Source organism: Megalops cyprinoides, chromosome 3 (assembly GCF_013368585.1).
Source record: "Megalops cyprinoides isolate fMegCyp1 chromosome 3, fMegCyp1.pri, whole genome shotgun sequence".
Taxonomy (NCBI): domain Eukaryota; kingdom Metazoa; phylum Chordata; class Actinopteri; order Elopiformes; family Megalopidae; genus Megalops; species Megalops cyprinoides.
The window spans coordinates 28575002-28590231 of NC_050585.1; the positions used below are offsets into that span (position 1 = coordinate 28575002).

At 43.2% G+C, this 15230-nt stretch overlaps 2 protein-coding genes across 5 annotated transcripts in view; both read right to left on the reverse strand.

Moving 5' to 3' along the window:
- LOC118775219 (inositol polyphosphate 5-phosphatase OCRL-like) overlaps positions 1-8875 on the reverse strand; it is a 22317-nt gene extending 13442 nt beyond the window's left edge. For both annotated transcript variants that reach the window (XM_036525014.1, XM_036525013.1), the window contains exons 1-9: positions 8438-8875; positions 7227-7306; positions 4493-4584; positions 3985-4023; positions 3316-3429; positions 1789-1953; positions 1406-1658; positions 636-797; positions 239-340 (exon numbers count right to left, since the gene is read on the reverse strand). In XM_036525014.1, the coding sequence (XP_036380907.1) occupies positions 239-340; positions 636-797; positions 1406-1658; positions 1789-1953; positions 3316-3429; positions 3985-4023; positions 4493-4584; positions 7227-7306; positions 8438-8485 (1055 nt within the window). In that variant the 5' untranslated portion in view covers positions 8486-8875. The remainder of the gene's footprint in view (positions 1-238; positions 341-635; positions 798-1405; positions 1659-1788; positions 1954-3315; positions 3430-3984; positions 4024-4492; positions 4585-7226; positions 7307-8437) is intronic.
- Positions 8876-9514: 639 nt separating this feature from the next.
- On the reverse strand, positions 9515-14581 carry LOC118775472 (protein eva-1 homolog C-like). Of its 3 annotated transcripts, none has more exons than XM_036525412.1 (7): positions 14418-14581; positions 12459-12661; positions 12027-12153; positions 11298-11450; positions 10897-11040; positions 10446-10517; positions 9515-10070 (listed from the first exon to the last, which is right to left on the reverse strand). In XM_036525412.1, the coding sequence occupies exons 1-7, from the start codon at positions 14518-14520 to the stop codon at positions 9688-9690; spliced, it is 1185 nt and encodes a 394-aa protein (XP_036381305.1). In that variant the 5' UTR covers positions 14521-14581; the 3' UTR covers positions 9515-9687. The 3 variants fall into 3 exon arrangements, with proteins under 3 accessions (XP_036381305.1, XP_036381306.1, XP_036381307.1); XM_036525413.1 differs by having other exon boundaries at positions 9516-10070; positions 12027-12150; XM_036525414.1 differs by having other exon boundaries at positions 9516-10034.
- Between the last annotated feature and the right edge of the window lie 649 nt (positions 14582-15230).

Below are 15230 nucleotides of genomic sequence, written 5' to 3' on the forward strand. Positions count from 1 at the left end.
TGCTCTATAAATATTACTGTAAACTATGTGAATGACCACTTTGAGGAAGTACATCAGAACTGTAATGGTTAGGATTAATCATGAATGTATGAAATATGAAAATATGTAATAGCGCAACTTCACAAAAAGGACGTGTCTACATGGACTACTCTTTGAGAAGCACAGTCAGTTAAATCTTTAAAACTTTAGGATTCTGGGTGATGAACTTGACCCAGTGTCTTTGTTCCCTGACACTGACCCGATAGCATAAAAGTCTGGTGGCTCCGGGTCACAGCTAAGCCAGGGTTCCAGGCTGCTATCTGGAGACTGTCCATTCACATTCCACGTGCCTGTGAAAAACCTGCAGAGCATGCACACAAACACACAGATGCAGAAACACATACAGTACATGCACACAAGTGCTCACACACATAAACAACTGTTTCAATGGAAAGTTGGAACAGCAGCATAGAATTCAACGTGGACTGGCCTGGCAAGTCCATACGTATCAGGTCACAGCACCTTCTCTTACTCTGTCCATCAACAACTACCTACCCTTTCAAATGATTCACTCCTTCATCCCCTTCAATGATGATAACTTCCCATATTCTCTGGGTTCTGAGTGCAAAGGGACAGAAGAGGCCTGAGAGACTCACCTGAAGTTCTGGATGTCCACGTACTCCTTCTCCTTCTTGGCCAGGCAGTGCTTGATGAGGCCCTCCCTCTGGCCCGCCTGGCTGGTGAACATGGCCTGCCTCATGGTGTTGGTGGTGGGGCTGTCGCTCCAGCCCGGTGGCTTATCGCTCCAGGGCCTGTAACTGGATGAGTGCAAAAGCACCGCGGAATCGCGTTACATTATTCATCGGCTCAGCTGACTCCAATACACAGGATGACCGACCAGACTGAAGTTAACCATTTAAACAGCTGGGTATCTGCAGAGGCAGTTTCCTTTCTCAAGAGCACAGCAGCAATTTCCCACCCAAGTTTCCAACCACTAACCATGTTAGCAAACCTAGAACCTAGAGTGCAGTAGCGCTATGTTTTCTCTCTTATCATTTGCACCTCTCAAGAGCTTGAGGTTTTGAGATATACACTGTGTTCTCTCTCCAAGACCTGTTTTTTTTATCCCCCAGACATACACCTCAACCTTTAATTAATAATCTAATTTATACTAATCCAACTACAAAATAACACATTATGAAAACCTCACAATGAGGGCACTTAGGGCTCGGGCCATGAGGCCATAAGAAGAGACTAAAAACTAAAGGGGAGTAATTAATGCAAAGGAATAGGGGACAAGACATTCACATTGATTTTGCAAAGTATACAAGGCTTGTGGAGGACAACCTGAGCCTGCCTGCTATCTTCTTCATGGTGACACCACGCTATTGATTACACTTGGACTGGCTCCAGAGGTAGTGCTTACTCTCTGCCGGCCGGGGTAATGAAAGGGCTGTCTCTGCCCTGAGCGGGCAGGGCTCTGTCTTTCGAGGGCAGTCCCGCCGAAGCCGCGCTGGGGTTGTAGGAGCCCTTGCGGGGCGGGAGCGGGGGGACTGGGGGTGGGTCCCGCGGGGCGACCGCTCGGTTCTGCTGGTTCTTCTTCTCCTCCGCTTTCTGGGCGGTGCTGAAGTGGTCCTCGATGCCGAGGTCAGCCAGGGTGAGGCCTGGACCTTGCGCGTCTGGGGAGAGAGGGGGAAACTGTTCACAAGGACTGTGAGGCTCATCTTCAGTAATAAAGATAAGGCCTTTCATAGAACACAGAGGTCCAAGCTGACTGCCCCCGCCCTCTGCCCCTAGCTTTGTACACACCTATGGTCACTCTGTGTCCGGCAGTGCTGCTATTTGCATTGACCGTCTTTGTGCCACTGGTGCTGGGGCCTCCAGTGCTGACCAGTTTGCTGGTGCCCCTTGGAGGTGCGGCAGGTGGTGGGGAATCGGTTTCCATCGTTTTGCGTGGCAGACTCTTCAGCACAACTGAAATAAAGCAAACAAACTTTCTCAGCAAGTCTCAGCTGAGCTCATTTAGAAATGAAACTGCCCCTGATACCCAATGAACAAATGAACACTGAGGATATGTTCAAAGACATCTGGGCCTGTGGCAAACAAAGATAAAAATGTCTATATTGACACCAGACTATGCTCCTCTACAGAAGACCTGGGCAGAAATGGTATGCCTGACATCATAGGACAAGGGGTGTGTATGACAAATTGTTTTTCATATAGGTTGGTAAACATTCCTGATTGGTACACACCAGCAAAAATGTGACCTGACATTCAAGGTAATTATCTATCAGTACCTGAACAAGAGAGACCTGGTATTGCAAATATGTGAAATTAAATGTTTTGGAATAATGTGACTTTGGGTCATAGTGCTTAACATATGTAACATCAAGTTTAGCTCCTTTCTAAAGGCACGTGACTGGGGATTCTTACCCCAGGGTTTCTAACTGCTGACAGCATACACTTTCCTCATTTAATGTGCTCAAAATTAGCCATGTCTGTGATAAGGGTCGGGAATGAAACAACTGAAGAGCTACAATCGTAAATGGGTGGTGGCCAGAGAAGTCTGTTGCAACATTTGCATTGTCTTTGACCTAATTACTACAGAATGTAGTAATCATTAACTGCATCCATAACCGTGAAACTGGAAAGACCAGTTTGCAAAAACACATGCAGCTTCTGTTTGCTGTGGCCTGAGGACATCTCTTTTCTCTTCACCAACATATTCAGGCTTCAAACTTCACTGGACAGCTTTTACATCTCATTAAATCAACAGGATTGTGATTGTGTAGTGAAAAACTAATCTCATGAAAGGAATTGATCCTTAAAGCTCTCATTTTCTGTTGTAATATGTAATAAATTATCTTACATTAACCTGACATATTCAGATATGGCTGAAAAAACCCCAGTTGTGAGGTTTTCATATTTCTTCAACATCTCAACAAGCTAATTAACAAGTTAATCACTACTAAGTCTGTGAAGAAGCCTGCTTAAACACTTCAAGAATATATCTTAACACAGCTGCATGCACAATTTATTGAAGGGAACTTAAAATGTAAAAAGTTTTGTGAGTTTTGATGCACTGTACTTAAATAAATGATTATGCATTAAATGTAAATAAATGATTATGCATTTTCCTGACTTGTTAAAAAAATCTTTTGAGGTGAGAATACCTCAAAGGGCATTAACATGTTGACTGAGAACCTTCCGGAAGGCTCCTAAGAATTCTGCCAAATGAATTCCAGTCAGGAATCAGAACATCAAAGCATCGAAACGCTGCACCGGCAGGCTGGGGTTGTCTCCATATAGCCTTCCACAGTTGTGCCGGTGTCTCACCTTGCTGCTTGGCGTTCTTCACCTGTGCGAGAAAGGAGTGACCACAGTCATCGTCTGGCAGCTCCAGAAGCAGCTCTGGGGTCTGTTCGCCTTGCACGTGCACCCGCAGGGAAGCTGTTAGCGGGGGGGGGGGACAAACATTATATGTCACTCATACGTGTCTCAGGGCTAACAGCTACTTGCATAGAGGCCTCTGTCTGCAGGCCAGGACACCAGTGTGCACACTAGGGCCATATGCATGCAAATAATCCACTGAACCAGCCCTAATATAACTAATCAAGATCGATGATGCAATACAGACCTGTTCACCCTCTCTCTTTAAGCATGTTCTTTAAGTAAATATCAATGTAAGAGGGAACAGTGAGCTCTTTGTTTTGTGGGTTTTCTACCACAAAGAAGGCAAGAGGATTCACAGCACTCTGTGCCATAACAATATTACATTTTAATAACAATACTGTCAAAATACTGCCAGTCAGAGTACAACTTCCCAGATGACAACAGCGATACTGCAAAACTAAAACTACCTTTCCTTTCAGTTCATCCAAGATGTTGCATTAACACCACATACTGTGGTTGCATGATGACTGTGCACTGCTGATATTAAAAACTTCCCACTCCTGAGTTACACAGAAACAATGCCAACATTAAATAATAAATTACAATACTCACAGTTAACAGGGATGTCAATGAGAAGAGCTTCTTCTGCCTCTGAAAGAAAGACATTTAGGGTTTTCTCTCTTTTTTAACAGAAAAGTGATGGGAGGATGCAGCTCAAAGCTAAAATGCAAGCACAGACTGGCTGCAAAGACGAGACTCCTAAGGGGTTTATAAGCACTGCTCTGCAAGCAGCTGCTTTAGACCAGGGAGAACACTGACATCTTAACCAAAGACTGCCCTTGATGAAATATTTAAAGAGTGGTGAAGGGGGGCGGCAGTGAAAATGAGAAAACAAACTGCCCTGGACTACTAGAGTTACCCACCCCTGAGGCAGGCAGCCACTCAACATTCAACTGCTAAGTACACAACAGCACGCACGCCCTTACGGAACACTCTCACTTCAACACACGTCGGTCACGCAGGGGGGAGTTCATATGAATAAGCATTAGCAGGAACATCACCGTCATTATCTCCAACTCAAATGCCCATACAGACAGACTGCTGAGGAAGAGGAGTTTACCTTGTACAATTTGGAAGTGGCTGTTGATGGGTATTGACAGCTGAGGCACTGGGCTCTTCGCGGCAGCGTCGGGGTTCGCCAAAATGCAGAGTCTGCAACAGAAGCACAGCACAATACTCACACACCTGAACGCGGCACCACTGTATTTCTCTGTCTCTCTGATGCTGGGCTGAATTTGCATACCACAGTATCGACAGGCCTGATCTGTGGCACGTCAGCGTTTCCATTTCTGGCTCAATCTACTTCCCTTCATAAGAGCAGTTCATTTTTACATGAAAGCTCATCACACTTCAGATACAATCGAAAAACGGTCAGTGCTGAAAGCTGTACTTAATAATAATGCTAAAAATGTTCAGAACTACAGCAATGATGCAACAACTATTCAGTGAATTTGATTTCAAAAACGGATGCAAATTCCACTATGCAGAACAGTGGAAAGAAATCTAACAGCTAATCAAAAACAAATATAACTGTGGAGAATAAATGAGTAAAGTGCAAAAGAGCACTCATTTGGTTGTGTTTTTCTTTCTCCATTTCAAAAAACGATAAGACAGCGGTCGGCTGTATTCTCGTTGTCTAATTATATCTAAGTGTTTTTCTTAAGAGGTATTTTGAGAAAGTTAGATTTAGTGTCTATGATGGGTGCTTTTCGAAGCACAAATCTACGAGACTGTTACGTAAGAAAGAGTAAACAGACCATTGTGTAGAATCCCCTTTACGGAAAGTTCACATGGAGACTGTGCACGCATCTCAGATAGGTGCTGAAAATACAGCATTGCTGAGATAGTAACATGTTAACATGCTGACCGAGACAGACCGGTAGTTCTAAAATGCCCGTCAGATGTCTGCCGAGTGGAAGCTTTGCTGGCCTCTTAAAAATCAGCAGGACTTTCTGGCACTCCCTCAACCAGCATTCAAAAGTTCCTGCTGCGGTATTATACGGTACTATGGGTGGTGTTCCCCTGCTATAACAAAGCATGACCTCTACTTACAATACTCATTTTTATGATGCCAGGAATTAAAACTGAAACGGAAGAAACTGCTCTACATATCCATTTGCAAAGAGAAATATAAAACTGAGTCTTGCTTGTACGACATTTGAGGAGCTGAAGAGGAAAGTTAAAGAATCAATGTGAAAATGTCTGCATGAACAATGTGATTAACTAATGTGGATCCCACTCATTAGGAAGGGGGAATTCACTGGACTGCTAAAGGATATGAGCATGAGACATGTTGCTCCTGGAATAAGACTGAATAAAGCTTTGACCCAACAATTATGTCAGAAATCACAAACCAAAAACTATACACAGTTTTGATCGGAGAAAAGAACCTTTGCACTCCAACAACTATTCCTATGAAAATTAGGATTTACAGGGTGGGGGAGTGCTCACCTAGCTAACTAGCTATCTGAATCTTGATCCAACCAAATTACACACTGATAATCTACACATTCACACACCTCACATTCACGTGCTGTAACAAGTACCGTCTTCACACCGTAAGATCTCTGCAACCCTCCAGTCAAGTACCCCTGTATTCCACACTACCCGCTACTCAACATCCCACAAGTCACTGACGATTCAGTTTTGGCTGCCTTCACACGGCAGGGTCTCCCAGCTCTTACTGCCGGCTAGTTTCACTGTTCTGGGATCAGCATCCGAGTCAGTGGCCCAGCATGGCCGCTGCTTGCACTCTGCAGGCAGGAGGTGGTTCGTGGCAGAGCAGAGATTATCGCACGTGGATTTTCCGCAGAAACACTGTGAGCATGTGAGACTCATTTGGCCCCAGGGGGAAGCATCGGAATGCAGTGTGGGCGGGGGGGGGGGGGTTCAGCAAGGCGGTGTGCAAAGACTGTGGACGGGCTCCGCGGGCCCAAAGTCACGACCTCACACTCCACCCTCAACTGCATGAGCTCGCCAGATCCGACGCACGGTGCAGGCGCACAGAGCCGTTTCTAGACGCAACGCAGCCAGCATGGTTTAAATGTTACACAAGGTTGTGCAAGTGCAGCAAGACCATTACTTCCCTCTTCTTCAGAGGGCCAAAGAACGGGTGCATTCGCTGGATGAATAACGCTTGTTGAAAGGACAACATCCATCCGGGAGTTTCACTTGTAAACTGCAAGTTGCTGATTGCACTTATAGTAGTCACTGTGTATGTGTTTGTGCCTTGCCTTAACAGGATCCAATACTCCCGCGGTTACTATGTGAATGTGAATGTGGCCAGAGGGGCCTAGGTCAATCTGACAGTCCTCCACAGAAGTACCACCTTGCATACAGAACTACTAGCTTGCAGACAGGTGTCTATTAAAGCTACTATCTCATCTCTCAAGCATACTATGCTCATCTGTTGACACAAATCAGAGGGAGTAATTTGCACACTGAAAGTGTAAGACAATAGCACAGGGAAGTCTACAGCAGGATTCCCATTACAGATGCGTAATGTGGAAATGTGTAGTTTGTTGTCTTTTTCAATGTCACATTTCTGCAGATGTAGACAAAAGCAGACCGCAGACTTCAAGTCTTCGATGTCATCACTCTAGAGCTTGTTCCATTTCACATCTTGCGGGCAAATGAACATTTTTACAAACCAGTGCTTCACATACCGTTGCTAACGGTATAGCTGCCAACGCATAGACAGGACCCCACCCCTTACGGTCAACACCTGTACAATATGACTGACTGGAAAACCGTGGTCCGGGCAAAGGTCATGTAATAGAAACACATTTACTTACATGTACTCCCCACCCTGCTGTATGAGGGACAGGAGCCTCGGTTCTTTGAGTCCAGCTCTGAGCTCCAGTCCTTTCACAGTCTAACGGCTATAGTTAAGGAAGCTCTGGCAATGGAGCAGGGACAGGGGATACGGGGCGGTTTGACACAGAACACAGTCCAGTACAGGATCCATATCACCAGCATCGATTGAGACAACATACATGAGCAATGTGAAATTACTTTTTCAAGTCTCCAATGAGAAAGATATTTTGAAAACAAAATCACCACAAGCACTGTATTAAACTAAAATTATGAGACTAACAACTGCAAAACTGTGCAAATCATAAAAGAATACCAAGCACAACCAGTGTGAGCCCTTGTGTCCAAAACAATCACTGAAATCACCATATCACTGAAATTATATTTAGTCTAATTCAACTCAAACTTGATTTCATAAATGTAACATAAATAGCGAATGTTTCGTCATATTTTAAACACAACTACATACTTCACAGCCATAAAAACAAAACACAACGGCAGTTAACCTGACAGCATCAAAATCAATAGTAGGCCTGTGCATTTTTATTTTATATTTTATATAAAAATTTACAGCTAGCTATCCACAGTTAACAAAAATCGTATGTTATGACAGCACTATTACTTTCTGAGCTTAAACTAGACACATAGTACGGAAGGCATCAGAGCATGATTTTGTTTAAATTTTAAAAGTAAACTGAAAGATAGTAAGTTCAAACACCTACTATTAATTCGTGCATTGGTCTGTTGTTTCCACTCATCCTATCACTGAAAACAGCACTACAGAGAAAAGAGCTGCAGTCGTTTAGCTAGATTAACCAGGGAGCTATATAAGTGGTCACGGTCACAATTCAAACATGGACTCTGTCCTCTTTTTTTTGCACATATAAAGAAAACAGGTCATAAAAACACAGCACAAAACCGTACACCTCTCTAGTGAACGTTGAATATCGCCAGCCAACAAAATCACTACTGCCACTGCAAACCGAATAATCAATATGAAATCTGAGCAACACTTCGCAGCAAGTCAGCTAACGTTAGATGTTTGAAAAGAATGCGGTAACATAGCGAATGTTATTTGTTGTCGATGTTATCAACAGTCAGCCAGCTAGCAAGCGAGCGACCGAGCAACCAATGCAACCAGTTAGCCAGCTAACTGGCTGTAACAACAAAAACACTTTTTGACAAAGGATATTATTACGCATTGATCTTCAGAAAGTCCAGTCTCCGAAAGGAGATCCATCAGTTAAAAGTTGGTGATTTGGTCCAACAGCTGTATGTTTCGAGTCTGACCCAGCTACCTAACGGTACACTAAACTAGTTTGCTGCAACTTCGAAAATACACCGACGGCTCGATATCTCTCCAAGTATCCGGCCTCCCAGTAGTGAGACAACTGCAAGGACTTAGATTTCTGTGGAATTCGACACGCCGGTCTTTTCTCCTTCCTCTGAATGTAAAAAACAAAACCAACGTCCCAAAGGCTCCAGAAACAATGAAGGATCCTACCTAGCGAGCTACCGACATTGTTTCACTCGCCTTGTCTTCCAGATACTCTCTGTCGCTTGCTGACTACCATATTTTTCAGCTTACGCCCATAACCGCCCAGGCCCCGGGTGAGGCTAACTAGCTAGCCTGCCAACTACTACCATTAACCATTTGGGCGATAGAGCAAGGAAATCGGAAATCATTCGAACAGGAAAAAGGCAAACTCTCAGTTTTGCAGGAATATTTAATAAAACGACAGCGCCCTCTAGTTTGGATGACTACATTGTGGTCCGTTATCTGTCTAGTGGTTAGTAAAAGAGACCTCTGCGGAAGTAATAGTTCATTTTCGTCTTATCAGCCAAGAAGAAATATGAAACTCCTTGTACAACCTTAAGATTTCTACCACAGCATCAAACATCTATTCAAAACATAGAGCTAGCATATTTTTGTGCAGATAATTGTGCATGTGTGCACTTTATTCAATTAGCAGTATAAAAACAAATGAAATATTTGTTTCGTTTTATGTTTATTTTTATATTCTTTTTGCCATATAGGAATATTTTAAACTGGAGAGGAACCAACAAACAAATGGTAATTGTTTTATAAGCATACTATTATATTACAGAGTCATATTCAACACAGAAATATTGGTTAAATGAAAGAATGTAAATTGTAGCTATGCATGTTAGCATACAGTAAAACAAATGCAAATTTAGTTTGACAGTAAAGTCTATAATAAAAATTATTTTATAATTATTTTGTTTTTATGTAGATAGTCTCCTGAAAAGAAACATGTCACATAACTGTAAATATCACTCAGTTACATAGATTCCTGTCATATACATAGTGTGCATATACACACAAGCACACACATAGAATATCATATAAGGAATATGGAGCACTTTTACTGCTGAGACATCTGATCTAATAGAATTGAGTGCTTGGGTAACTCTGGTCCCCTATGCAGTGGCCTTGATGTTGTGGATGGCAAAAGGACTGGAGTCTGTGTGCAGCCAGATGTCTCCTTTGGGCTCCTCCTCCATCTCCTCCTCTGTGTCCACCATCCTCTCTGGGCTGAACATGTTGGCCACGCGGTAGCAGCGGGTGAGCCTGCGGAAGGAGGAGTCAGAGGCTGTGTCGTCCTCCGTTGGTTCCGAGCAGGGCCCCCTCATGTCATCATCCGCCTCGGAGAAGAGGTCCTTGACGTCCCGCACCAGCGTGGACTTCAGGCCAAACAGGCACAGCAGGAAGACCAGTCCAGCGCAGATCCCAGACACAAAGTAAAGAGCTACCGCCTCTGGGAATCCTGAGGGGAGGGACATGATCTGTGTGGGTGGGAATACTATCTGAACACAAGGGAAGACAGTGAATGTGATGCTGTCTGGGGTAAACAACACAGTCTCTTAGGCGTAGACAGAGCATTCAAACAATCAATCTTTACTTTTGTATCGTGCCATTTGCAAACACGTTGTCACACAGAGTGCTTCACAATGGACAAAGAAAATATGACTGTAGTAAAGAGAAAGCAAGAAATACTAGATTCTGGCAAAGAAAATAAAAAGACAAATGTGTGCTGGAAGTCACTCTGGATAAGAGCGTCTGCTAAATGCATGTAATGTAGTGTAAATGTGTAAATATGCACATGAATAAAATCAGTTGGTGAAAAAGGGAAGCGATAGCTGCTAAATTGCAAGGAAGTCAAGGGGATAGGTCTCACCATGTGTGTAATCAGTGATCAAGAAAGGATCTGAAGACCCACGTCCTAAATCCTCCAGGAGATGTCTGGGCACTAAAAGAGACAAAGATCAGGATATTTCCCATTCATTTTCTAAGAATGTAGAATAGGGCAAGTTTGTAAGGAAGCAAATATATGTACAGTATATGTTCTATTGTTCTAACATTTTCCATTTTGTTTTTAATTGAATTCAAATGTATTTCTGACCTGATATCACTTGGCAAGGCAGGTACAGCTCAATGTCAGACCAGTCATGAAAAGTGAATTCAGTTTATTAAAGTAATTGAGGTTCTTGCTCTTTCTCAGGGGCACAATTGAAGTGAGCTATCTGGGAATAAAACCAGCAACCTTCCGGTTACGAGCCCAGTGTCCACTGCCTCCTATGTACTGACTGTATTGACAGCTCTGCATTCCCCTTCCTCCTGTCACTCACCGCACGTGTACGACACCCGCAGCTGTTTTCTCACCCCAGGAAAGCAGGGGTCCCCAAAGCTCTGAGTGTCAGCCAGCAGAGAGCAGTTTGTTTTACCGTGACACCTGCGGGTCACCCTCCTCAGTGCAGAAGGGGACAGGCACTCTGAAAAACACACACGCTTGCAGATTCTTAAAATACAGTGTATGTTTCAATTAATTTGTTCTCCACAAGGTGGCGATGTTTGCATCAAAGACATGATGTTGGTGGTTGTTTCTCATGGGTTCAAGTTGCAGCTGCATGAGACATGGGTTCCTGCTGAACCCAGGAATTTGTTTAAAAACAGGAAACCGTTTCATCATTAAATAACATTGCAACGCTGCTCCCACCCCTGCCACAGGATTCCCTAAGATTGCACTGACCAATGTCTGGTGCTGTGGTGTTCTCTTGGGGGCAGTCAGGGCTTCCGTGCAGCAGATGTCCAAATGTGGCAGAGTAGATTGCCAGCACTGTGTCATTCTTGCAGGTCAGTCGAAGCTTCTCGTTCTCACATACCAGCTTACTGCGGTGGTGTTCTGATCCACAGGCAGATCAACAGGCAGCATTCATTAAAAGCTCATTAGAAAAAGTAGCATTAATTTCCATTTTATATTTATTACTAAATTCTTAGGAATTTTATTCATATTTCAAACTATATTCTTACAAACTGTCACATATCTGCCCAGATCTGCCTGAATACATTACAGCATCACTTATTTGAATGATGATCCAAGCTAGTGAGGAGTACCCACTGGCAACACTTTCACACAGGTCATTATAATGATGATGATAATGATGATGATGATGGTGAGTTGGAAGAGTATTGTTTTTATTTTATTGTTGTAAGTGTTATTATTTAAAACTGTAGATCACAGTAAAATTGTAGTTCACTGTAAGACATCTATTGATGTAAGTAATGCACTGCATAACTTTTTTAGAGCATATAGCATACACTCTGCAGAGCTCGGATATCTCACTCTCTGAACAATTGCTTTTAATGGATTCACAGGATTGCATCTGCATGGCATTTGTGAAAAAAGGTAAAGTGTATCAAGTATTGTAAAGGCAGTCATCACTGCGTTTACAGCGTCGTTGAGAGTTTGGACTCTGACCTGGGCGGCACTTGTAGGACACAATGAGGTATTTGCTGGTTCCAGGACAGGGGTCTGGCCCAAACACACCACTGGTAACAGGGATCTGGCAGGCCCGCCGGTCCTGGCACTTGTATGTGACCTTCTTCTGACACAAAAGTACACAATAACAGGCAACACTACAGCACTGTCTAATGTCATCCGTTTTTAGAGTTCATTTACACAAGTATAGGTACGATCTTGGTGTTCATAGCTTTCCCTAGAGCTGAATTACTTTTTCTTTTGCCTCCAGTGTTGACTTGACGACAGCATCTGACATAATGTTGTTATTCTGCCCAGCTGTAATTCCTTATTTGGACGACTGCACCCCACTTATGCAGCTGAAATCATTCGTATATGCGCAAATAACAAATCGTAAATCCAGCTCCTGGTTTCAAGTGAGCTACTGTTTACCTGGACAGCCCCAAAGGAAACGCACTCTGCGCTCTCCTCAGTGCTGTTTCTGTCAGTAGCGGGGCACACGTTCTGACTCGCAGTGCGGCGCCCATAAAACACAGACAGAACTGCAATAGCCGTCTTGGAAGGACACGTGACTGTAAGCATCTCGCCGTCACAGGCTTGGGCCGAGTGGTTCCTTAAAATCTTGTGCAGGTAGGCTGGAATAAAATAGAAGGGTTGCATGCATGTGATTTGGTCACACGTACATATCAGCTATTTTCACCGTTGTCATAGACTGCTGGAGATGACTAACTCCCATTCAAAAGCCCTTATCAGTGCCATCATCTTTGGCCACAGAAAAAAAAGATCCTTTAAAAATACACTTATTCTAAATTTAAAACAATGCAATTAATAATGGATTTACCATATGCAATCAAATGGGAGTGCCTGGAGAACCAATTCAGTTTCATCTAATCTTTAGGGTGTGTGCTTGATCTATACATAATTGGCTCAAGATCTGCTCAGTGAAGGTCCACGAGTCATTGTACAGATAATGTTTTAGGACAAAGGATTGGAAACAGATAGTAATCTTACAGCTGCTGTGCCTGGTTGAAAGCTTAGGCAAACTGATATCATTCAACAGCCTACCAAATACCCTGTCCTGAAAAGGAAATTTGTTTAAAATAATGTTGTTAAGGGGATTTTCAATCATTACATCTTTAACCGGAATAAAGTGCTCTAGGAGCGGCCCATCCATGTATGTTGAGTGTATCAAGTAACACTTCAAAACTGTGCATTGTTTGCTCTTGGTAAGAGTGACCGTGATATGAGTTTGACTAATAGGAGGTAACTTCCTATCTCTCCTGTTCCATGCTGAGTCACACAGAGTTGTTTCTGGGAGGGACAGCTCAGTCATAAGGAAATCTGCTATTTTTTAACAATAGGCGGGCAGGCCCTTGTGATGCATCGCCTTGGTATGACGACACAGTGTGGCCTGTCCTGCCTGACGTCCTCGATCCCCCTCTGCCGGGCTGGGCTGATTTGCAGGACTTGAGAGTGTCACCCACGGATGGACGGTCAACAGCGAGGCAATGTACCAGGCTCTCACTCACAATGAGCTATTATTAGCCTGTGATGTGCTGAAGACCTTGTGCCTTTCACTGACATCATGTGGCAGGGTTCTCCAGGCTCATGTATGAGGCACCAGCAACAATAATGTGAGGCACCACAATAATAATCCCCAAAATCAGTGCCACAATATCCAAAACAACTTTCCTTATCCAATTCAAATTCAAATTTTCTTCTTTTTTACAACTTGGGTGAAACAGGAGAAAAAGGATGAAGAAAAGATATAAAATGTAAAAAAAAAAAAAGTATCACATGATATCCAACCAGAAATATAAAAAGGCCATTAATATAGCTGAAAGCCAACTTGTCTGGAGAGGCTTGTTAAGATATAATATGCTCTGTTCAATTTAACGTCACTTTAAGCTTACATATTACTATTAGGTAACAATCAGGCCAGTTAGGCCACCCTTATATGGAACATTCAGTCTTGAAATGACTACTGCTTTCATTTTATCACAGCTTTTGCATGATCAGCAATTGTCTTTATCTTAATATACAGTAGGGTGATATCTCGTTCGTCATTAACTGAATACTGCCTTACCCACCCGCAACATACACAAACACACTTACACGCACGCACACACACACACACACACACACACACACACACGTAATGATGAAATTATTATTGGTTTAATGCACAAACTTCCTCCAAAAGTGGTGTGGGAGTGTATTCTTTGTTTGTAAAGGTGTCCATTTTGAATGTTCATTCAAAAGATGAGTGAACATTTGAGAAAAGCCTAAAAACCTGACCTGCATAGCCGACTACATCTCCAGAGTTGCATTTTTGTGGAGAGAAAAGCATTTTGATGCTTTTAGCAGCATTGGCAAAAGAAGAGCACTCACCTGTGAAATCAGGAGCCGCCTGAATCAGGTGCGCTGACAAGGCCAGACACAGGCAGAGCGAGAGAAAGCAGGAAGACCTGCTCCAGCACTGCTCCACCAACATCGTGCATATCTCATATAATGAGCGAGAGGGGCTAGATGCTCAAAATGATCATGTAGCTATTAACTGCAGACGACTTGCAGCTGAAAAACAGTGGTCAATGATGCCATTGTTTGCCTGTGACAACAGAGCCCTTATTTAAAGAAACAGCTGCCTTTGGCAAGCCACCACATACTGGTATTTTTCAGTATTGGGGGGTAAGCAGAGCATTCTGTGTTCATATTTTTTAACACTGACTAGGACAAATACACTCTGGTGAATGCCAACCCAAGCACCAGAGGTTCCACAAAGTCCTATGCATGTAGTATATTATAAATAATTAGTCGTGAAAATCTGTTCACTTTTTGTGTCACAGTGCACTCACTGTATTATTTACTTCCTTAGTGCAATCAAGGTACACCAGCTTTGCAATGTCTTTCAAATCTTCGTGCTCATACGTTTGTTTGCTCCGATGCTATGATTGAGCTTTGAGTGAAATGACAAAACAGAGAATTTCCCACAGAGCCATTGAGTTTTTGGATTTGTTGATGGAAAGAATTGAGATTTTTCCCAGCTGAGCTCCAGCCAGAGCATATCTCTTCCTGCGTTTTCACACATGGCCTCTAGGTAGACATCGCAAGATAGTTGCTTCCTCTTTCCTCGTAGAGAGGGGAGGAGGAAGATAACTGGCTGACTCCCAGCTCCACTGCTGTCCTAGAGTAACAAACTGGCAC

What these genes read in the sequence shown, in the direction of transcription:
- LOC118775472 (XM_036525412.1), bottom strand. Translation starts at nt 14,520, where the DNA reads ATGTTGGTGGAGCAGTGCTGGAGCAGGTCTTCCTGCTTTCTCTCGCTC. An exon ending in GGCGGCTCCTGATTTCACAG is followed by an intron (nt 12,662 to 14,417) that starts GTGAGTGCTCTT and finishes ATTTTATTCCAG; the next exon opens with CCTACCTGCACAAGATTTTA. An exon ending in GCGGGTGTCGTACACGTGCG is followed by an intron (nt 10,518 to 10,896) that starts GTGAGTGACAGG and finishes TGTCTCTTTTAG; the next exon opens with TGCCCAGACATCTCCTGGAG.